At 41.2% G+C, this 23,660-nt stretch overlaps 1 protein-coding gene across 1 annotated transcript in view; it reads right to left on the bottom strand.

The window, feature by feature from the left end:
• Nucleotides 1–23,660, bottom strand: part of LOC133969410 (rho GTPase-activating protein 26-like) — a 73,599-nt gene that overhangs the window by 28,770 nt on the left and 21,169 nt on the right. The window contains exons 2-10 of the mRNA XM_062405873.1: nt 12,866–12,961; nt 11,284–11,345; nt 11,048–11,119; nt 6,811–6,912; nt 6,223–6,333; nt 5,574–5,678; nt 4,738–4,867; nt 2,519–2,619; nt 837–931 (exon numbers count right to left, since the gene is read on the bottom strand). Coding sequence (XP_062261857.1) covers nt 837–931; nt 2,519–2,619; nt 4,738–4,867; nt 5,574–5,678; nt 6,223–6,333; nt 6,811–6,912; nt 11,048–11,119; nt 11,284–11,345; nt 12,866–12,961 — 874 coding nt within the window. The remainder of the gene's footprint in view (nt 1–836; nt 932–2,518; nt 2,620–4,737; nt 4,868–5,573; nt 5,679–6,222; nt 6,334–6,810; nt 6,913–11,047; nt 11,120–11,283; nt 11,346–12,865; nt 12,962–23,660) is intronic.

Here is a 23,660-nt window from a genome sequence, read left to right as displayed (position 1 = left end):
ACTCACAACAGTCTACAGAGTGTCTTTCAGTCATGTTTCCTCTGCAGAAACATCATCCACACACACACACAGTTCTGAGTGTACAGCCACATTCTACAAATGTAAAGTAAAACAAACCTTGATAAAAATCCCTTAACGTGGTTATACTAGTCTATACAACAACAATAACACAAGACGAAATGAATAAAAAAGAAGAAGAGGCATGTGGGAACAGGAAAAAATAGGATGGGGTGATGACAAGGTGAGGTTGTTTCGATAAAGGAGGTCTGGGGCCCTGGAAGCGCAGGCAGAGAGGGAGGAGTGGAAAAAGAGGAGATGGAAGAGTGAGAGGGGTCGGAGAGGGGAGTAGGAAGAAAAACTCTGCACGAGGAAAAGCCTGAGAGGAAGACCAGCAGCCACAATGTCCGGTCCCCAGGTCCAGCTCAACTGAACAGCACCCCCCGCCTGTATCCTACCTGTAATTACACCTTGTAAAGCTCTAGAACGCAGCTTGTCTTCTTCTTACTGGTTAGAAATAAAATCTCTAAAAAATCTTCATCCCATGTACATCCCATTAAGTAGATTTAATTAAATTATTAATTTATAAATTAAAGAGCATATTGACAAAGTTTTACCAGCCCTGATTTTAACAGTTTTGGAAAACGTAAACGTAAATAAATGAATAATAAGGACCTTAAAACTACGGTAACGTTCGGATTTTGTATTACACTGATTAATAAAGACACGATTTGTGCATTGACCTGAAATTGAATGCGTCTTCTTGATAAGAAATTAAGGGGGAAGAATGTGAAATGGAACCAGGTGGAAGTGGGAGAAAGGAAGATCGAATAACTGACCTGTCCACAGACTCCACATCAAAACAAAACCTCTTTTCTATGGAGTCCGACTTCCTCCTGGTGCAGGACTTGAGGATGAAGCTCTCCTCTTCTCCCTGACAAAGAGATAAATAGAGGGGTAAAGAGAAAAGCATCATGGGACACCGCACTAGTAGTGTGAGACATGCAGACTCATGAACCTGCAGAACAGATGACTGTCTGGAATGAGGACTGAGGTTTTTTCCTGACGAATCGGAGAACACAAATATTTGTATAATCAGTTTTGGCGCAATAATGGTTCCTCCCCTGTTGAACAGAATTTGACCCAACACCCATAAAAGTCGGAAAGGCTGTGTTTACACCACCCTTTATTCAATACTTTTTCTTACTCTATTTCTAAGATACCATGTGTTAAAGCACAGCCAGAATCCAAAGAGTACATGCAAACCATTTTATGCACGATCCGTGTGTCGCTGTGCTTGCTCTGTTTATCTTACCTGTGTTATTGAGTTTGGAGTTCAGTGTTTTCTACTTTTACTTTGAGCCTAGTTATTGCAATGACTCAAAATGCTCCGTGGCAACTAGCAGGAAACAGGCCTGAGCTTGTGTTACGCAGGACGTAGGTGGGAGTGAAAAGAGACACAGAGGCACTTCAAGAAAATGAAGCTGCGCTCTCGTCTTATAAGACGGCTGTCGTGAAATAAATTGGCCTCTGTCCTAAAACTAGCATCTCCCTGCGTGACGGTGCACTGGTGTTAATCCTGTGTCAAATTTGGTCTTTGTCTTGTAACTGATCGACTGAGATAAAACCTTACTTCTACACTCCTCTGCTGTCAAAAAGACTTAATTGTAGCTTCCCCTGAACTATCTCTTGACAGAACGTCATGTGTTGGAGATAATAAAAAAAAATAAACCCAAGCACAGTCAGTGGTGAGAGCTGGTTGCGCTCAGCAGTGGGCAGAGTGTGACTGAGAGCTGGAGAGCAGGCAGAGGGATGTACAGGGTGAGAACATACTGCAAATGAGACAACGTGGTGAGTCTGTATAGGCTGAAAAGAAACTTGTGTGTGTGTGTTTGTGCCTGTGGGTCTGAGCATGCGGAGCGTTTGTGTGCATGTGACTGTTTATGTTTCTAACTTTGTAAAAACTGTCTTTTCTAACAGAGGGAAACAAAGACAGCAGGAGAGAATCATATCTTGGCGGTTTAGCGTCAGTGTGAGGAGCGCTCTACGTACAGGTGTGAACCATAGACTGCATGTGAATGTGGACCACATGACTACTCAAAAGTGAAGCCAAAGCATTTGATTGCCCCCTGGTGGCTGGCTGCCGTAGTGGTCATAACCCCTGAGTCCTCCATGTTAGTGGATTAGGCATGGACCAAACTAAAAAACTTTCTCAAAGATGGTTTCTGTTATTTTTGGTAGTTGTAGATACAAATGTTTGTATACATATTTGTTTTGAGGGTTTTTTACTTCATTATTTGATGCTATAAAACCGGGGTGAAAGTCACGATTGACAGTTGAGACTGTCAAGCGATCAGTCGAGCAAGTGTATCGCTCTACTCCACTAGCTCTACGGCGCAGGATGGTAGTTTTTGAGAGCTGATTCATCAAACCACATTTGAAATCTAAGGACGCTTGTAAACACCAATGTGAACAGTGTATTTACATGTATGTGTACATTTGAATGTCCGGAGCTACTCACCATTTTCCCTACTGATTTAGGGTCAAACAGAACCATGGTCACCCTCTTGGGTTCCCGATGGTACGTACAGTAGTACTTCACCCAGGTAGATACAAATGAGCCTGAGGGAAAGAAAGAAATGAATGAAGAAAAGGTTATAAGCAAAATAAACACACGATAAGAAGGGAATAAGGGGAAGAGACAGAAAAACTAAATCAGCGGCAGTAGGAGACTGGGATTTCAAATAAATAGTGTTAGTTGCAAATAGCGTCTGTCACGTCTCCAGCAGGTCACATAGCTTTGTCAACTGCCGTTTCATCATTGTTTTATTTGTTCTGCTGCTCTGTTGATTATGGAGGACCATACATGACATAAGTAAAAATAAATAAATAAATAAATGTATAAATAAATACAGAAATAAATAAATAAATGAATAAATAAAAATGGAAATAAATAAATAAATACAGAAATAAATAAATAAATATGTTAATACCAAAAGAAATGTCAAAAGAAATGTCTTAAATATATTTTAACATTTATTTTTTCCCTGATACATTTCCTTTGCATTTGCAGTGTCCTTATGCTAATGAGAAAGGCGGGCCTAGCCGCAGTCTCATGCAGGATTGGTCACAGGAGTGTAATGATCCAGCCCTACTACTTCTGCCTTTCAATGCTGGTGTCCAGTAGCTGTTTGGGACGTTGAGCCAGTTCACACTTAAAATGAACTAGTTCAAGTTCAGAGGGTTAGTTAAGGTTATTTTTTATTGGGATGATTTAGCTGTCAGTAGTCCTGACTGTGAGCGTCACGTCTCGTGTTAGGAGCGAGCCGAGAGGAGGAGGAGGAAACAGAAACTCCAGCTCGGTACAAACCACCTGCCGCCTCTGCTCTGAACATGAAGCCGCTGATCTCTGAGCAGATGTGACCAGAGAAGCTCTGTGTTTTCACTGTTTCCACTGTTCCAGAGTCACTAACTGCCTGCTTCACGGTGAAGAGCTCAATCTCAGTCACTGCCCGTGTCTCTGAGCGAGTGTGTGGCGGAGCGCAGGGGCTGTGTGTGTGTAGCTCAGTTGACCAATCCTGCTCGAGACTGAGGTTAGGCCCGCCTTTCTCATTAGCATAAGGACACTGAAATGTGGAAATAAATAAATGTGGAAATAAATAAAAGTTGCAATAAAAGTGGAAATAAATAAATAAATGTGGAAATAAGTTTAAGACATTGATTTATTTAATTCTGCATTTATTTCCATATTTATTTATTTATTTCCACATTTATTCCAACTTTTATTTTTCGATTTCAGTGTCCTTATGCTAATGAGAAAGGCGGGCCTAACCTCAGTCTCCAGCAGGATTGGTCAACTGAGCTACACACACACAGCCCCTGCGCTCTGCCACACACTCGCTCAGAGACACGGGCAGTGACTGAGATTGAGCTCTTCACCGTGAAGCAGGCAGTTAGTGACTCTGGAACAGTGGAAACAGTGGAAACACAGAGCTTCTCTGGTCACATCTGCTCAGAGATCAGCGGCTTCATGTTCAGAGCAGAGGCGGCAGGTGGTTTGTACCGAGCTGGAGTTTCTGTTTCCTCCTCCTCCTCTCGGCTCGATCATTGTGCTCAGTAGAACACGAGACGTAACGCTCACAGTCAGGACTACTGACAGCTAAATCATCCCAATAAAAAATAACCTTAACTAACCCTCTGAACTTGAACTAGTTCATTTTAAGTGTGAACTGGCTCAACGTCCCAAACAGCTACTGGACACCAGCATTGAAAGGCAGAAGTAGTAGGGCTGGATCATTACACTCCTGTGACCAATCCTGCATGAGACTGCGGTTAGGCCCGCCTTTCTCATTAGCATAAGGACACTGCAAATGCAAAGGAAATGTATCAGGGAAAAAATAAATGTTAAAATATATTTAAGACATTTCTTTTGACATTTCTTTTGGTATTAACATATTTATTTATTTATTTCTGTATTTATTTATTTATTTCCATTTTTATTTATTCATTTATTTATTTATTTCTGTATTTATTTATACATTTATTTATTTATTTATTTTTACTTATGTCATGTATGGTCCTCCATAGTTGATGTGTGTGGGAGAAAGACATGCCACTAACACGCATGTGCGGTACACGCACAGAGCCTGTTTCCATGGCACTGACACACTGTAAATTGTTGCTGAAATGCGTCCTTACTGTAAGATGTGGTACATTTATTTAACACACGCAGATACATACGCTTCTCCTGCACAAAGAGGTATCCTTCCATGGTGTGCTGGCTGACACTTTTGTGATCGTGTGGATTCTCCTTCATCTTCCCCATCAGACTCTCCACCTCCGACCGGGTGCTCTCAAAGCGGTTCCTCGTCTGTGCAAACACAAGCACAGGGAGGCACACGCCTTAGGCCTTTCATCGAATGTTGTGATCCTGAGATAAAGCTCAACTTGCAACAACAGCAGAATATGCACCTATCTATTTTTCTCCAGAACAAGAGGCACAGAAAAAGCTCTATGAGAGCAGAATGAACCAGAAATTTCCAGCATTATAATCCTAAATATTTTAGGTTTTTCCGTTTCTAATTATCATTTTAATTAATTTTTATTTTTTTGTTTGTGTGTCTGTGAGCAGAATTACACAGAAACGAACCAACCCATTTTTTAAGTTTTTTTCATTGAGTCTCCAACACAATTTCCATATGAGTAACTGTGTCCTTTGAATTCCTATCAGTTAGTGACAGCTTCACATTTAGATTATTACTTCCTCTGTGGCATCTTCCTGAATTACACCTTTTTAAAACAACTTCCACTGCACTAATGACTCAAATGAACCCAAACACATATGATTCTCTCAAAACGTTAAACAGATTTGGAGGACACTGACTTCATTGGTGGACAAACAAAATCTTATTAAGTTTGCAACCTGAGTCAAAGCAGCAGCTCCAGTTGGATCAAGTGGAGACACTTTAGATCTTGGAATGTGTGTGTGTGTGTGTGTGTGTGTGTGTGTGTGTGTGTGTGTGTGTGTGTGTGTGTGTGCGTGTGTGTGTAGGTGTGTAGGTGTGTGTGTGTCTTACATTCTGTATGCTGATGGTGAGATCAGTCTTGAAGTGATTGAAGTCCTTTGCCAGCTCGTAGCCGTGGTGATAGTAGGTGAACAGGCCTTGGAGAAAAGCCAACAGCTGAGGGAGACAAAATGAAAACAAAGTGAGGACAGTGAAGGAAGAGGAGGAGGAAGAGAGAGAGATACAACTGATGTGAAGGAGGGTGAGAGAAAGAGAGGACCAGAAGGTAGATGAGGAAGGTGAGTAATGGAAGCAGATGTGTGAGAAGAGGAGGAGAAAAGAATGAGGAGGTGAAGTGAGGAGGAAGAGGAAGATTGAGTAATGTTGCCATATGATGAAAGAATAAAATAATCACAACAAAAGACAATAGTGAAATAGACCAACTTTGTACTTTCCCCACTTTAAATTGAGGTTTGTTTTGGTTTGTGGGACAAATTGTCTGTATTTCCGCAGCAGTAACCACTGAGTTACCCTCGGGCAACTCGGCACCTGAAACTTCCAAACGGCTTTTTGGAGGCAACAGAATAACTGACTTTAGACAGCAGCTGCTGGGTGTGGATATCTCAGAGTCATCTAAGGTGCTGGAAAAACCGCAAGTATGCTCGGCAACTGGAGGTGAAAGTTAAGAAACAACAGGGAAAATAAACAAGTGTCTTCTTACCGGCTCCACAAAGTCGAACATCTTCCTCTCCTGGACCTCCTGCACCTTGAAGACATACTCCAGAGAAACCTCGTAGAAGTGCTGCCGTACAGTATCGACCTGATTGTCAGCCTATAACAGGGAAGGAAAGTAAGAATGCTGAAAGACCAATCAGGTGGATGAAAAAAAAAACAGTTGTAAGCCATGCACTGTATATAAAGATGGAAGACTGTCATGATCACCCCCTTGTGGCTGGCTGAAGAAGAGTTCACACAACCCACTACCTACATGTTAGCAGATGGGACTTGGACCAAATCAAAAAGTCAAAGCACACAGTGAATTCACCTTCTCTCAAAGATGGTATCTGTCATTTGAGTATATTTAGTATGTTTATGATAAGTTTGGCTTTAATTATATATTCAACGCTATAAAACATGGGATGAAATATCATGATTGACAGCTGAGACGATCTTCCTTATGACCTCATCGGTACAAGATGGCGGCCTTTGTGTCTGAGATATTTTGGCTTCATTTCTGGATACTGGGAGGAAGCGGAGACATGACGTCCATCTTTATAAGAAGTCTATGGTGTAAACTTAGGCCTCTTACTTCATGTAGATGTGACTCTTTCTTCCGGGCTGAGAGGCTCAGATGTTTCTCCAGCACTGCACAATACTTCTCCGTCTCTTTGTCGTACTTCTTCTTGGCTTCCTGGAACAGATTTGGGGGACAGATGATATAATCAAGCCTCATCTCGGCTAATTCGACTCCGAGACAACAGAGGGAACATTTCTGTCATGTTAACAGACAAAACATCTAATCTAATTAATTAACTTGAAACATATTATCATGGACTAATTTGATTAGTGACTACCATCTGTATTCATCCATAGCCCTCGAGTACAATTGACTTAAGAGTGTTGGAGAGTTAAGTTGATCTTTATTTAGAGTGAATTTCTTTTAGCTTTCGCATTAATATTTTCCATTTGTCAGGGAGTCCAGTTTGTGTTCCTCTGGGGAGCACAGCTGCTTATAAAACAACAGACTGTTTGACACTGAGAGCTGAGATCACCACCATCAGAGACGGACAGATGGACGAATGAGGAACCAGGGACAGATAGAGCAGGGTGTGGCTTTCTTACGACTGCTGGCTTTAAAACTACAGAGAGAAAAAAAAAAAACTAAATAGCGTCCAAGAAGATCAAGAGAGGAGAGAACACACAAGGCAGTCGTTTCTTCCCTGAAAGTGTTCTATCAGCGATTATCAGTCATGTTAGGTTCATTATACTTTAATCTAATTCTAGCCGATGGAAGGAAGAGATGTGGGGACCTAGAGACGGAGGAGGGGAAACAAAAGCAGAGACATAAACAGAGGAGGGGCGGGTCAGGTTGGGTCGCCCTCTGTCAGAGAGACACTTGGGTGTTAACTGTACATCTGCCCCGGCTTGTTAGTGTTATTGCATTTCTTTATCCAAAACTCATGAAGTGACCGGATAAGAGCTTCAGGGCGAAGATCAGATTTAAGATTTACTGTCAGAATCTGAATATTTGGAGCTGCTGCAAAAAGCAGTAAATTGAGGTGTACATCTACTGTTTTCAGACATTTTATTTGATAATAGACAGAAAACAGTCATGAAAGTTACAGTTTATTGAGCCACGGAGAATTAGACCAAGTTCAACAAAAATATATCTTGATCTTTCAAGATGAGGTTAATATTCCAAGAAAATAAAGTTTAGCCTACGTTTACGACTTAATTCTCTTAGATATTTCGTCTTTATCCTTGAAATGTTTTTTCCCTCACCCTGATGCTCTGTGGAGGCTCAAGGAGGAACAGACAACAGCTGCAGAAAACATCAGAGCTGATGAACATTCCTCTGAACAACAAGGTCTCTGTTTAAAGTCTGCGTCGTTGAAATACATGCTCACGTCGGAAATTGCGCTCTATGTATCTCCCCCATTGTGGATTTCATTGCTTTTTTACAAAAACTAATGAAAATGATACTTTTTCTGGAGTTAAAGTGCTTTTCTTTTAAATTGTAGATTTAAAAAAGGGACATATTTTTGCATTTTACATGAAATTTTGTATATGCTCCTTTCATTTATGTCATATTTGCAATGTGATCACCTCAACCGTAATATTCACTGAAACATGCTGTTGTATGACATTCAAACCGTGAACTACCATCAGAAAGACTCCTACTTCTATTACACTGTGCTATAAAAGGTATATGTAGTGTGTGTGCATGTGTGTGTTAATGTTTACTCTGAATCACTGCTCACTTTTCACCAAATTGTATATTAAATATATAGAAGCATTCAAAATTGGTTTTCCAGAGTCAGTTCTGTCCTAATCCAGCAGGTGGCAGTGTCCTCACACTGTGTTAACTCCTCCAATGATTTTCTTTTCTTTGTCAGAGGAGTGAAGTTAATGAAATGTTTGAATACTGTTCAATGTCCTGCCACCGGACCGACTAATGTTTGACTGCAGCGTCATGTGAAGGATTACAAGGGAGTCCCACAGGAACATGACTTCAACAACATCATCACCTCCTGCCTGTTTCTGCAGGCCGCAGATGGCGTCTGCACTTTTTTATGAACATTCACTTTATTTATTTTTAAACAGCATCAAAGTTTACAGCCAGTATCAGGAATTTACTGCACTTTATCAGTAACTATGTTCCAGCAGCAGAAGCAGAATCTGCTGAGTCTGTCAGGAGCTTAAACTGAAAAACACTGATGCAGAGAGGAGACGTCAGGTCAGAGTCATCACACTTTAACCTTTCAGCAGTAACAAGTTGTAATCTGTGTTTACACGCCAGTTGATGCTCCTATAAACTTTTTATCTCTCTCCCCCCCCCGCCCCCAGGTAAAAGTCCGAGCACAGATCAGATCAGATATAATAAAAATACGCCTGAGCCTGAAATTAATACCTTGGAGGTGATTCAGAAGTTAATAAGGTAATTAATAGCAAACCATTTTTTTATGAGTGGGTTTAATTTACAATACTTTATTCAAACTCATTCGTCAGAAATTCTTCAAACATCGCTTCAGGATAGATTTTTTGATTTAACATAGACATGACCTATTTTACTTTAGTTGAAATGCTGCTGAATGTTGAATCTAAAAGGCGTTACCTCATCTTGCAATGTTTTCTAAGACCTCCTGTCTGCAGCTATTTGAATCGAGTAACTTTATAATATACAGTTGCATGTTTTGGACACACATCCATCTCTCTTCTCTGTAACTCTCCTGGAACTCCTCTCAGCTCGGCAGCTTTGCGTCGCGGTGAAACTGTGGCAGGCCAAGATGTTGTCGGTTCTTTCAGGTTCTAAACCAGGATTAGTGGATCGCTCGCCACAGATTACCCGTTCACTTCTTAATCGGGCCACCGTGTCACAATCAAACAATGACCTGCTATATTGGGATGGATTAGGAGAGTATATGCCCTGATAACATGTTAAATACGGGATGTATCAGAGGAAACCCTGAAGAGATACTCATCTATGTCCTATAGCTAAAGACTGCACAGGCCATGTGAAGCATGACCTGATGTAAGGAGATTACTGAAACATGGCATATTCACTAAATGGGGCAGGAGATTACCCCCAAAACATGACCGGTGTAGTTCTTATCTTGTAAATTAAGGGTGTTGTAAATTCGAGGTCCTCCCTGTACCTTATTTTAGTCCAAAGTTTCCATACCGTCCTGTACCCTCAGTCAAGGTAGAAAAGATTCATACTCGCTGAAACACTAAAACAACAGTGGCTGTGCCGTGAGGGAGCCCTGTCATCCGCAGAGACCCCCCGATGGGAAGCAGTGATTTATGGCAGGATTATGTATTTCTCTAATCTCCTATCCAGGTCATGGAAGTAACGGCACAGACTGTGATACTGGGAGACTTAGTGAAGGAGAAGAGACCTGGACACATGTAATACATATTTTACTGTAGCCTTTCATTGCAGGCTTGTTTGAAAGGGAGTTTCTGCCCGAGCAAAGTTATTGTGAGGCTGCACTGGTAACATAACTGACTTTAGCAAGGTAGACTGAAGATTGTAAATCTCATCAACACTACTATACAAAGTATTTTATCAGGGAAGTGTTTTCAGTAGTTGGTGATATTTTTCCTGTTCATTAAACTTATTCCAAAGTATCCTTGCAAAGATGTAAATGCAGAAACATCATAGGATGTACTTAATAGCGCTGTGTTGTATAATCAGCATTGCTTCTGACAATACAGGAAATACTGTAATTATCTTGGAGGTTCTCAGAGGAATTTTAACATGTGCCAATAGTTTAGAAAAAGGTCTTATGAGCAGAAGATGTGCTGTTTTTAATGGAGCTACAGTAACCCAGTTATTTCAGGGAGCATTACATAAGACTACAGTAACAAAAAATGAAATGAGTAATTGTATCCAGATGTACTGGATATGAAAACAATGAAGACACTCTCCTGTAAATGAAAACCTGATAAACTGCAAAACAACGTCAACCAGGTGGTGAGTGTTTCTGAGACAGGAAATGGTTTCACCTGCAGTGCTTCAGCAGGTGAGATCTGAAGTCTCTCAGGAAATCTAACTGTCGTCATTGTAAAACAAGTTGAATCACACCTAAGGCTTTTTGTCTCTGTCACTGTATTACAGTCAAATTCACAAACTTTCTTTTCAACAAAAATTAAACAATTTACATTTTCGGTGAAAGCCGTGTCCACCAGTTAACAGCTGCAGAGCTACAACAGAATATTATTGATGTACTTGTGTTTCACTGCCAGCGAACATGTGTCAATACTGGTGCACAGCACACGTGACCAGTCTCTATCACTGTAGCTGTACAATGTCGTTCACTTGCCTTGGCTGCGCTGATCTGTTCTTTCCTGAACCGCTCCAGAGGCATAATCAGAACATCGCTGGCGTTCTCAATCTGGAGAAACACACACTTTATTATAGACATTATATTTACTGACACGGTCTACATAAATTTGGAGATTCACTGTGTAATGAAAAGCTTTATTCTGAAAAACTCAGTTCTTACTCCCTCCCATCGCTGAGCCTATTAGATCCCTGACAGTTTGCGATCTCACTCACCATCCGTGTCCGCTCATCCTCCAGGTTCTGCAGAACTGATGAAAACTCCTGGAGCGACTTGGCTGAGGGCAGACACATCAACAGGCAGGGGGGAAAAACAGAGAGACAAATTAAAAACAAGACACAATTGGAAAGAAAAGCGCAAATGATGGTGAAAGACACACAAGTACAAACAGAGACGGAGGGAGTGTTTGAAGCGAGTTGGCACGAGGCGGACATGATGAGGGCGCCTTTGTTTCTGTTCTTGGACCTTTCAGAAACGTTTCTAAAGTCATGACACAGCAGATTGATTAACCGGAAATAAAACCTCAATTCAGAGGGTTCGTTTCTACAGTGCTCTCAACGTGAGCGTGGCCCGGCTGCATTGTTTTGGGCCAAAGTTTCCATTTCAGTTGCCTCTGTCCCTGTCCAGCACCAGACACACACACACACACACACAAACACACACACACAAACACACACAGTCAGCATGTTTAATCCTTAATCATTATATGGAGCACGTTTGACACACACACACACACACAGCTTTGGATCTTGGAAGTTGGATCCAACTATAAAGGAGGGATCTATGCAGGAATGCATTACTAAGCAACACAACCTTTTAATGAAGCTTATAAATGCAGTGAAACCTTTTAGCACAATCGCACAAAATCAATCACAGTGGATATAATGAGACACTGAACCAATAAAAATAACAGACTGTTTTTGTCCATTTGTATACAACTGTGTAAAGAACAATTCCTTTTTAATCTGTTTAAATTCAAACCTTTTCGGTTTAGGGTGTAACAATCGTTGTACGGCAGACAAGACGTCAGTTTGACACGTGAATGAAAACGAATATCCTACAAAACAAACAGCCGTTGTGCAGCCCGGTCGAGCAGCAAGCTGTGCAGGAAAGATAGTTGAGGCTAGTTAAACAACAGTGGTGGGTGGGTGAGGTCAGTTTGAGAGCCGTGGCCTGCAGAGACAGGGCCAGGAGAGGGTGTGGCGGCCGCCGCATGTTTCGCAGCAGAGCGCTGCAAAGCCTGGACGAGTTCATGGAATGATTGTTCTCATGTAGACCGATACTACATTATTGACATTGTACTGAACCTTAGCGGATACAAATGACCTCCGCCCACTCTATCCTAGCACCATACTGCAATGTTCACATTATATATGTGTAATTTCAACAGTTTTTAAATGGGCATCACCTTCTAACCAAAGTATAATTATTTATCTTTATGTGATAATCTATTTATCTACCATTAAACTTTGAGGATATAAATGTGAGTTCAGTTATTTTTGTAATCCTTTTCCTTATTTGCTCTTTTTCAGGCAATAAAAAAGCCCGACAGAGACAATTACACTTTTCAAACGATTTCCATCAAACATAAATCTTTGATACTAAAAAAAGGCCCAGAACAGACACCGCAGAGAGGCGTGATTTGAGCTTGTTTATCGGAAGAAAATCAAGCTGCTCTTTATATCGCTGCTGATACGACTGTTACTATTTTGGTGACTATAAATGGAAATGTGCTGTCTCCAGATTTACTGAGGAGCTCTCAACTGCCTGGATCAGATTCCATATCGGCGAGCTCACCTATGCAGATCTCATCGTCCGTCTCCGCGTCTCCAATGCACTGGAATTTAAACTCGTTGAGAGAGCCGGCAAACTTCCTCTTGGCCGTCGACAGACCTGAGAGAAAGAGAAAGATGTCAGTGCTTTAGAAGTGTTGACCAGTTTGGACACTAGAGAGAAAAAAAAAACCTTCACCCACTCACTGTAGAACATCACATTATGACTCTCACTTCATTCCTACCACCATGTCACAGAAAACCATTCTTTGATTCGCTTTTTTAGTAACTGAAGGTGGGAGTAACTAGAAAAAGCCTAAACGTATACTGGGGATACTGTGAGTGGATCCCCAGTGGTGTTGGTGATGAAGGTTGACAGCTACTACGTTTGTGTCCATCTGTGCACGCGCTGTGAAAAGAGCCATTAATCCTGACTCACGTTGGCCAAGTGAGGCAGTGAAAGGCCCCGGACAGATGGATGGACGTCTTTCAAATAATACATGAGGCGCTAGGAGCTCCTAGGAGACAGCCACTCACGGCGAGTTAAGCTTCCTCGACGTTTTAAGTCAAGGCAGGGTCACCTCCACTACAAAGTTTCCCTGTTGCCGGGCGGACCAAGGTCACACACGTGTCCTAAGGAGTTGTAGTGAAATAGAGGAAGGACGGAGGGGAAGATACTGAGAGAGAGAGATACTCAGAAATAACACCGCACTTGCACAATATCCTGACATTGAAACACAGTGCGATATAGGAATTTGAAAATAATGAACATATACATTGATGCCTTTGCTAATTTGCAATATAGGTGAAAGTATGATGAGGTCAATCCCAGCAGGAAAATGCTAATCATTCCAGAGAGATGAGGGAAAGGAGCTACACCAAATGTGCACAAGCAGCGAAGACGGATTTCAGCAGTGTTTTGAAAATATGGTTTGGAACTCAAAATGAAATCCAGACAAATACGAAGAGAAAGAGACGGAAAACAAGACGAGAGATCAAGAGTCTCACGTGAAAAGACAGATGGGTGTCAGGGAAAGGACGGAGAGGGGTTGAGAGAGCAGACAGACGCAGGGCAATAGGCCGTGCTCGTGTAAATACCACACGTTCACCATGCATATCTGTGTGTGTGGACAAAATGTGCATTTGGAAAGGGCTGCTCTGTGCTTGCCAGTTGCAGAAATGAAACACAGGCGTTGCAGCTCCTGCATGTGTTGCCAGTAACATACACATGACGGCACACACACAAACACAATCTTGTAATTCTATCTTCGTGAGGACACTCATAGGAATAATGCATTTGCCAAACCCGTATCCTTACCGTAACCATCACAACTAAATGCCAAACCCCAACCTGAACCTAATTCTAACCCTAAATACAACTCTTAACCCTCAAACGGTCCAATGAAACAGGGATGTCCTCACTTTCCAAAAATGTCCTCACTAAGTACATTTTATACTCAAAATACAAGTTCACGCACGCACGCACGACTGACTCATGAAACATTGTAGGATGTCAGTGAGCAGTGAGTCACAGTGGCTCTGCTGCATCAAAATAACTAAAGAATGATCAGACCACATTCCAACCTTGAAGATAAACTGTGGTTATACAGTGCCTGTGTCCATTGAAGAAAATAAAAACATTCATTCAGTGAAATACATAGCAGCTGGTGGGCAAGTTTTATAAATGATATACAAGCAATGTGGGCTGAGTGGAAATGGACAATGGAGCGAAAAACCACAATACTCTCAAGCTGCTCGGCTACAAAACATTTGCATAAATAAAATGTATCATATCATTAACAAATTAAAGGAGACATATTATGCTCTTATTCAGGTTTGTAAATTGAATCTGTGTTATTATATTTTATTCAGAAAACACACAAATCTCCTCATACTGTCCAATGCTGCAGCTCCTCTTTTCAGCCTCTGTCTGAAACACTGGGTTTTAGCGCCTGGATCTTTGAAAGGGAAATATTGGCCTCTGCTCTCACTGTTTCTGATGCATGCACAAGGAATGCAGGACTAGCCGCTAGGTATGTATTATGCAAATATGGAGAATGGTGATGTCATGTGATATCACAGTGCCCCAGATGTATGCACTGGACGACTGACGAGGCATTTCAGGAGTTTCAGTACCAGCCTCTTTTTTGGGAGAGAAGAGAATGTGGAGAGGTACTGAGGACTTTGGGCTTTTTTACTTTTACATACACAGAAAAACCAGGTAACATACCAGAGAAAAGAAAAACTTCAAAAGCATAATGTGTCCTTTAATCTAAATTAGCAAAAATGTCTTGTTTACTGAGAATTTCAAAGCTTTTTCCTCCAAATAAGAACATAAGAGGCCGCTACTCTTACTTATCTCAGCGATTACTCAATAACCGCCTCCACGACAGTAACTGGGAAGTTACAGTTGACACTCAGTCGTGGTTTTTGCTCTTCACTGTTGAGCAAACAAACTCATGTTTAGGCTTGAGACAAGGCGGAGAGCAGAGTTTGTTCCTGTCTATGTCACTGGTGTGTGTGTGTGTGTGTGTGCGTCAGCCAGCACGTGGTAAAGTCATCTGTGGGACACAAGAGCGGCTCCAGGTGGCAGCTCTGCAGACCCAGTTTCCGGGTGTTGTGGTGTGAAACAGCAGAATCTCACATGTTTACAGTCAACGGAAACAAGGTTTGGTCATAAAATCTTTTATATTTTGTATTTTGTATGTTCTGAAGCACACGTGCAGCGTTAATATGATTCAGGAGAGTTTGAGGTGACTAGGTGGCATTCACTGTTAATGAAGTATCATCTTTAAGAAACCGATGCATACTTTCCTGTAACACTGTTATAAATCACTTACTGGATCTATATTTTCAGAGCCACTTTAGTGCTTGTTTTCTATCACACATTATTCTCTGACCTTTTTCTGTTTGTAGCATGAGTGTGTTCTACTCTGCATGGGTGGCCTCAGTGAATCAAGTCCGGCTCTGGCAGCACTGATGTCATGCTACGTGTCCACTGAGGTACAAAAAACGATAACTCTCTCTGCACCCTCCTCCTCACTCCGACTTCCCTGCTCTTTTGATTTTTTTTTTGGGCCTCCAACTCCCCTGCCCTCTCTTATCTGACTGCTCCATCGTGCCACTGACAGCTCCTCTCGGCACCTAGTCAGAGAAAACCTGCCGGGAGATAAAATCTTCGCTCTGGGTCCGGCCACACGCCACGTGGTCACTCACACATCGAAAACTAACAGCAGACTGCAGGATTAGAAAAGCAGAAGACCGTTTAAAAAAATACAGCCTTGAAGTTTATGCGTATCAGTTCCACAGTCACCCACTCTTTGTACCAGCCGTCCAATATCAATGCCACGTTCTCTTTGAGCGTTGCCAGGGTCTAGAGCCAATCCCAAGTCACAGAGCTGACATACAAACACTTTTAACGCTCACATTCAAACCAATATCCCTGGAGACTCTTAAAAAGTCTTTGGATTGTTGGAGGAAGCCGAGCTCTCTGAGAAAACCCACACATACGAGGGGAGAACATGCAAAGTCCCCACAGAAAAGCCCCGGCTGAACCACGGCTTCTATCCAGAAAAAGCACGCTGTGAGATGAAGGTGCAAAACACTCTGTTGTATAGGATCCAGGGTTTTGTGTCCATGCAGCATCTGCATGTTAAATAGGGACTCCAGCATTGAGTTCAACATCTACGTCATAATAACTACATGAGATGACCCTACTTTGATTTTTTATGTTTTATGATCAGCTTAGAAAATATTGTTCTTTATAGTGTTGGTAAAAAGCTGAAACGTAAAAACTATTCAGAAGATTTAAATGTTTCCTCAGTTCTACAAATACTTAACTTACTTTAATCATTGCATATGTCTGGCAAAAGGCCTTTCGCAATGTCATATTGGTCATGTTGGTTCGATCCAGAGATCCTCCACTCAGCCAAAGTGTCCTTGAGCAAGACAATGGATCCCAATGGGGGGCAATTTGGGTTAATTTAGGGTTCATGAGGGGTTCATTAGGGGTTAATTAGAGTTAATTAGGGTTCTTACACAGTGAGTTAATGGTGTGTAATAGAAAAAGTTCTGCTAATAGAAGTTCTGTATGAATGTGTGTGTAAATATAGGCTTTACTGTGGAGCAACAGGGCTGAGTCATAGTTGAACAAGTTTCAGTCTAAACAGAAAAAATATTTTTAATTTAGCATGAAGTTCAAATTCATGTGTTTCTTTCAAAATAAACTGTCATAAACTCAAATGCGTCTCAGGTAGAGCATAAAAGCGTTAAAGAAAAAACAGGTTTAATGGATTTCACCTGTTTGATTCGATTCGCTCTTGGACGACGTCTCAATGTACATTTTGGCAAAGGCTGTGATGAGGCAACACATGTTTTATTATGTGTTTCTGGTTTAAATATGTAAATTCATCACGCGTGTCACATAAATCACACAACTCGTATCTGGCATATCGCCGTTTTCTCAGTAGATGCTGGCAACCGCGATGCACTCAGACACACACAAGCGCATACAGTACCTAGCTTCATATATCTGTGCGCACACATGCACAGACATACACACTCAAACTGTGTCTTCAAATGAAAACCACATTGCTGAACCATATAATTGTGGTTTCTCTTGAAAACACAACACTGAAAGAATTAAATCCCATAACAGGTACACAGTTCAGAGCAACCTTTGAATGCCAACTTGCAGATGTAGAGAGCAGTGATGCCTCGACATGTAAGGAAGCTGTTTGAGTGCAGTCATTCTCCAGCTAAAGCCCGAGATTAAAATATGTTGGAGCAATGTATGTGAAGATTAGAAGTAATCAATATTTGTTGGCAGTAAGTAGATGGTTAGGTGCTGAGGGTTTCCAGATGTTTAGACTTTGGTTCCAAGTTACTTAGAAGATGCACCGAATTCATTCTGTGAAGTTTTTAAGAATCTTTTACCAGAGTAGAAATAACACAGTGCATATTAAAAACTACTATGCAGGAAAAGTACAATGACATTAACGCAGTATATGACCTCAGGCTGCTATGAGAATGGATATTTATATTGAACTCTGCACATCAATAGATGTATGTCTAAATGGGTACATGTCCATGTGAGCAGACCACCTAACAGAATTGATTTACATGTGGTGTTGCTACTACTGCGGCTCCATACAGCAGCATCCCAGTGTGGTCTTGCTGGTCAAATCAGTCATTCAAGTGTGATTTTATGTCTGCGTGTGCGTGTGTGTGTGTGTGTGTGTGTGTGTGCGTGTGTGTGTGTGTCCAGGCAGGAAGGTCAATAGAGGACAGTGACAACTAAAAATAAGTGACCCTGCAGACGCTCGCCTCTCTGTCCTCTTACCCTCTTCTCTAGCACTCTTCCCCCCATTCTTCCCTCTTTCACTTCCTCCTGAGCTCACGACACCACTCACACTGAAAACTCACACAAAAAAACTACACAGAGAAACAGTGGAGTAACTCATGACCTTGGGACTTTGACATACATTCGAAAAGCAAGTCAGGTCTAAACCTGGAGATGAACGAGCATTATCTCAAAAGATATATGTTATCACCCATAAAGCAGAAATTAGAGACTTTAACCAAGTAACAGAACAGAAATATCTAATTAGAGATTAAACAATTACACAGTTAATTGACTGAAAACTAATAGTTTCATGATTACATTAGTATTAAGCCATGTTTTGAGTCTTGTGAATATTTCATTAAGAGGGTTTGATTGTATTTGTGGCCATACTGGTGTATAGACGTCCTGCCAATGACATTTGAAGGACATTGCTTTAGACATTGCTGGAATGAACCATTCTACACACACACACACACACACACATACACACAAACACACACACAGAGATTAGGCCACACAAAAGGAATCTGTAATGAACCTCAACCATGCAGCAGCACTGTACAACGCCTGCAATGTGTAACTCACAAACACACATACACAGTGAAAAGAATGGGGCTGTGTGATATCAACAGGATATCCAGCAGTAGCTGGAACTGTGCAGTAGCTTTGTTCCACAAGCATGTGAATAGAAACGCTATTCATTTAGTGAAACACACGCACACACACAAACACACACAAAAGCTATTCATCTGTAGAGACATAGACAGATTTCAGTCTGATCTAATACTTTTACTTATAAAATATAGAATATTTATCAAATTAATACCATAGTATACCTACACAACTACCAAAAAAAGTCACATTTTATTACAAAACCTTTTCCCTTCAGACTATTGATTATTTAAAAGCCTTCTTTAAAGCTTCACTGAGAAAAGTGATATTAACAAACAGCTCTGTGTTTTCATGATGTGATTAATACTCGGGTCTGAAGATTAGCCCGAACGATACAGATATCCCAGGGATTGAGCTACCACCTTGTTTGAAGAAACTGTGTTTAGAGGATTGATATGAGTGTGTGCAATTTGGTGCAGATACTTAAAAAAGAAGATTAAGTGGAATTAAATGTGGTTTCAGAGGAGAGTTGTAATTTGTAACTGTACAGAAAAAATAAAGCTACAAATCTGTAACTACCACCAATGTGTAGCAGGGAGATACTGTGGATTCACTATGGAATCAGCAGTTTATATGGGCCTTCATTCATCACATTGAACTGTGTCATTGAACTTTGTACAAATGAACATGACAGATTTGATGTAGAGTTTAAGGGGACTGTTGGGCCTTGACGGAGGAATGTGCTTGACTGAGTGACGTTCGAAATGAGACTGTGTGTGTTTAAAAGTAATGGAGTCACTGTCCAATCCCTTTCCTTCCTCAACAACACAGGGTTAAGGACTTTTAAGAAAATAAAAATATGCCCGATGCGAGTGATTGTTGTAAAGCATTGAGCAGGAAACTACAGGACACGGACGTTGTTTCCGGTTGGACAGAGAACACAAGGTCACATTGACATGTAGCGTAGAGGAAACACTCGCTTCATGGCAACAGTACGTCACAGCATCAGGGAAAGTGGGTGTTTGTGTGTGAGAACGAGAGAAAGGGCAAGGAAGTGGAGATGGCTTCTTTCAGGCGTTGCCATGGTAGGTGCAGGTTTTGGGGGGGAAGCAGGAGTCAAAGGTCACCCCTCGTCTGTCCATTCTGCTTAGTCAGCTTTTTGCGAAGTCCACCGCCTCTCTGCACATTGATGGACGACGTACATAGTCTCATCGCTCTTGTTCTGACTAAGTGGAGCATATATGGGTGATTAAGGTCAAAGCTGCAGCAATGAATGTAGATCCCGTTACAGACCCACTTTTCAGGTCCATCATCATCCTGTAATAGGATCCTGTAACACAGCTGGAGAACAGGCAGAGAAAAGCTCACTGCTGTTCAGTAATATTACCATCTAGTACCTTGTTTTACAGTCCCATCGGGCTGTGTAAAGTGGGATAATGTTTGAAGGTTAAAGGTGGATTACTAATCGCAGTGGGATCACATTAGGCCTCTTGCATCGTCTGAATATATATTGTGGCATGAGATCATTTTTTCCCCCTGAGCGAGAACGTCAGGAAGTCTGTTTGTTGATGTTTTGTTACGGCAGAAGAGAAATCATAGCCAAGGTCATTTCAGCGTAAAAATTTGTGTTGGAATCAAACAAGAAATAACGTCACTTGGTGGATTGAGAGAAATAATAAGAGATTGGCAGAGAAACGGGGTTTCAGAGATGGAACGCGGCTCAGAGCTTTATATTATCTCATCACCTTCCAAGGGCTAAGCTGGCTGCCCGTGCTGTAAATATGTCATCAGGACAACCTGCTGCCAAGACGCCTGGACATCCTCCAGGCTGAAGACAACTCATCACACATTGTCGCACACATGCAAACAAACACTGTATGTGCACACAAAGAACACATATTTTAGCGCCAATAAGATAATTCTTTTAATACTGAGAATCTTCATGCATTTGAGACCATGAAGTCTGTAAAAAACTCTGGATGTAAGTATTCATAGTATTACATTATTTGGGAATTTAGCCAATCAGAGCAGACAGGGCTTTATCAGGAGAGTGGACTTAAAGAGACAGGAGCTTAAGACAAGTGTTTCAGAGAGAGACTGAAGAGAGAAGCTGCTGCAATGGAACAGTGTGAGGAAAGTGATGTTTTGAGAACATTTTGAGAGCTTGTAAACCTTTTAACAAGAATTCAAATTGTAAATATGACCATTTATCTCCTTTCAATTACAATAAATAAATGTTGGTGACTGATTTTCATTGGGAATTCAAAGCATTTGAGATGCAGGCAACGTTCAAGAGTTTATTGTTTATATTTTTTACCGATCTACACGTCTTACATTAGTAAGGTCAAAAAAATGTACGCAATCTAATACCCTTAATAAAATAGTTACAAGTTATTTTAACCTTTTACTTACATCTTATTTACACTGTACATCTAATGTGATTTAAGATACAGAACAAACGTTAATTGGTCACATAACTTATTACTTATTACCCACAGTGAGATGACTGTGAGCTCCAGGTTAATCCAAAATGTACTTACAATATCAAGCTGTTTCAACAGACAAAAAAAGTACACACACACGGTTTCTACATACCGCTCAATCACACACTAATTGCCACCACTTGTATAAATATTCCTGCCGGTGGCTTAACTACAGGCTAACATACAAACCTGAGGTCCAATACCTCAGTCAAACCTCAGTGACCTGCAAACGTCAGCCAATCAATGTCACTTTTATATTTAACACATGTTTGACCACATAGTGTAATGACGAAGGAAATGAGGTAATATTGAAGCTACAGTATGAGGCTTGAATTTGACAATGGTTCAAAATGTGTTTTCCACGTCTTTAACTCAGTACATGGAACCTGACAGTACAGCTGCTATAAATAATATACTGTAGGTGTCATGTCTTACTGTAATCAAAGTAAAAATGATTTATGCTGCTTCGATTTATAACTTTACTTTGTATTTTGTACAACTCAAATGTTCACGCTCATCAATCCTTAAACATTGGTAGTGTGGTGACAAACGAGTCTGTTAAGTGTGTCCGGGACGCGAGTCTCTACAAGAACACATTAACATTCGTTTTCGTATTTACTGGGATAATGTTATGAAAACCTTTATGTGTTTGCCAACAGCGGCTCTGTGGTCCTTAAACACCACTAAACTGAGATGGAACTCCCTCGCATGTGGGACATGTCATGACAGTACACAGACACACACACATACACACACACGCACACACAAACTGTATGGGCACTCACTGGCCCACATTTGGAATCACTTATGCAAGCAAACATGGGCCAACACATGACACAGTACTGGGGTTGACAAAGCAGACCCCAACATACACAAACACACACGTACGCACACACAATGGAAACACTCCCAATGTCTATCTCAGCAGATGGCTTTCATCACATCTGAATGTGTCAGTGCAGCGGCCGAGGGGGGGCGGCAAGTGTGTGTGTGTGTGTTTGTGTGAAAGTGTGTATTGTTGACTGTAATAAGCCGAGAACGGAGAGAAACCATTTATTTTTGCGAACGCACTACGGCCGATCTTTAAGACAAACACACAAACACACACACACACACACACACACACACACACACCGCAGTGCACACACCCCACTTGCATCTTCATTCCTGTCCGATGAACATCAAACTGCCCATCCCATGCAGGGAGGGAATCCCAGGGAAGGAATTTCAAGAAAGAACAAGAAAATGATGGAGAAACAAGTTCCTACAAACCCCCCCACCACCACCAACACCACCACCATATCTCCCAGAGATTATAAAGTCAATGTAGCTCTGTGCGAGTTGATGGTGGCTTTTCTTTGCCCTGTAATAGCCCTTTGCTCATCAGAAACTGCCTGAATGGTGGTCACAGGCCAACAAAGTGATTAACAATGGCTAAATAAAGCCTGGGAACAAAAAGGAATTCAACAAAGACCCTCACAGTCCCGACTAGAATGAACCAAGGGTGAGGTGGTGGAGAGAGGGGGCAGGAAAGAGACGGAAAACGGGAGAAGGGAAAGAGGAAGAAAGTCATATAGTTTTAGAGAAGGGGCAACAAGGAACTGAGCTGAGAAACAGCTGAGGAGGAAACATGAGCTGTTTCTGGAGAGATTTCAGGAACCAGTGAGGAAGAGGAAGAGAAAAAAATGTAAGGGTTGGGAGAAGAATTAGAAAAGAAGGAATGGGGAAAAACTATAAACAATAATATAATTTAATTTCCAAATTAAACACTTGCATAGAAACACTAACAATCATTTAACAATTATTTTACTGGGACTCCCGTTCAACATGGTAAAACTTCAACTTTACTTTCATATAAATTGATGTAATCTATTAATGTGAAGTGTCCTACTTTTCCTAAACAGTAAAACCCTTAGAAAGTTTTCCTTTCATGTGTTTACATTAAATAATCATCGTAAATGATAAAGAGCAGCCAATTCCCACATTTCCAAAACTAGAAAATCTAAGTCCTTGACATTTTCGTGTGATAACTCCCCTAGATGATGGTTTATCAAAACTGTTTCAAGCCCTTTTTGAGTTTTATCAACTAATTGAATCAGTCACTCGTCATGCTCCATCAATCGCTCCTCATAGAGCTCACAACTCCACCAGGGCCCAACAGTCCACTTACATTCAATCAAGCTGCACCAAATTACACATACCCATAGCTATCAGTCTCTTAAATGCGCCTGATTTGTTTAATCTAGATCCATAAATTATTCCATGGGAGCAAAATGAATATGTTGAAAATGGCCCTGTCAGAAAATGTTAATCAGGATCCACCACCAAGTTGTGTGGAACTATGTTCAGTTGTTTTTCTGTAATCAAAAGGGAGGTAAATA

The sequence above is a fragment of the Platichthys flesus genome, chromosome 15 (genome assembly GCF_949316205.1).
Source record: "Platichthys flesus chromosome 15, fPlaFle2.1, whole genome shotgun sequence".
NCBI classification, from domain to species: Eukaryota; Metazoa; Chordata; class Actinopteri; order Pleuronectiformes; family Pleuronectidae; genus Platichthys; species Platichthys flesus.
Note: the sequence above shows the minus strand (reverse complement) of the source record. Positions and strands in the feature narration are given on the sequence as shown.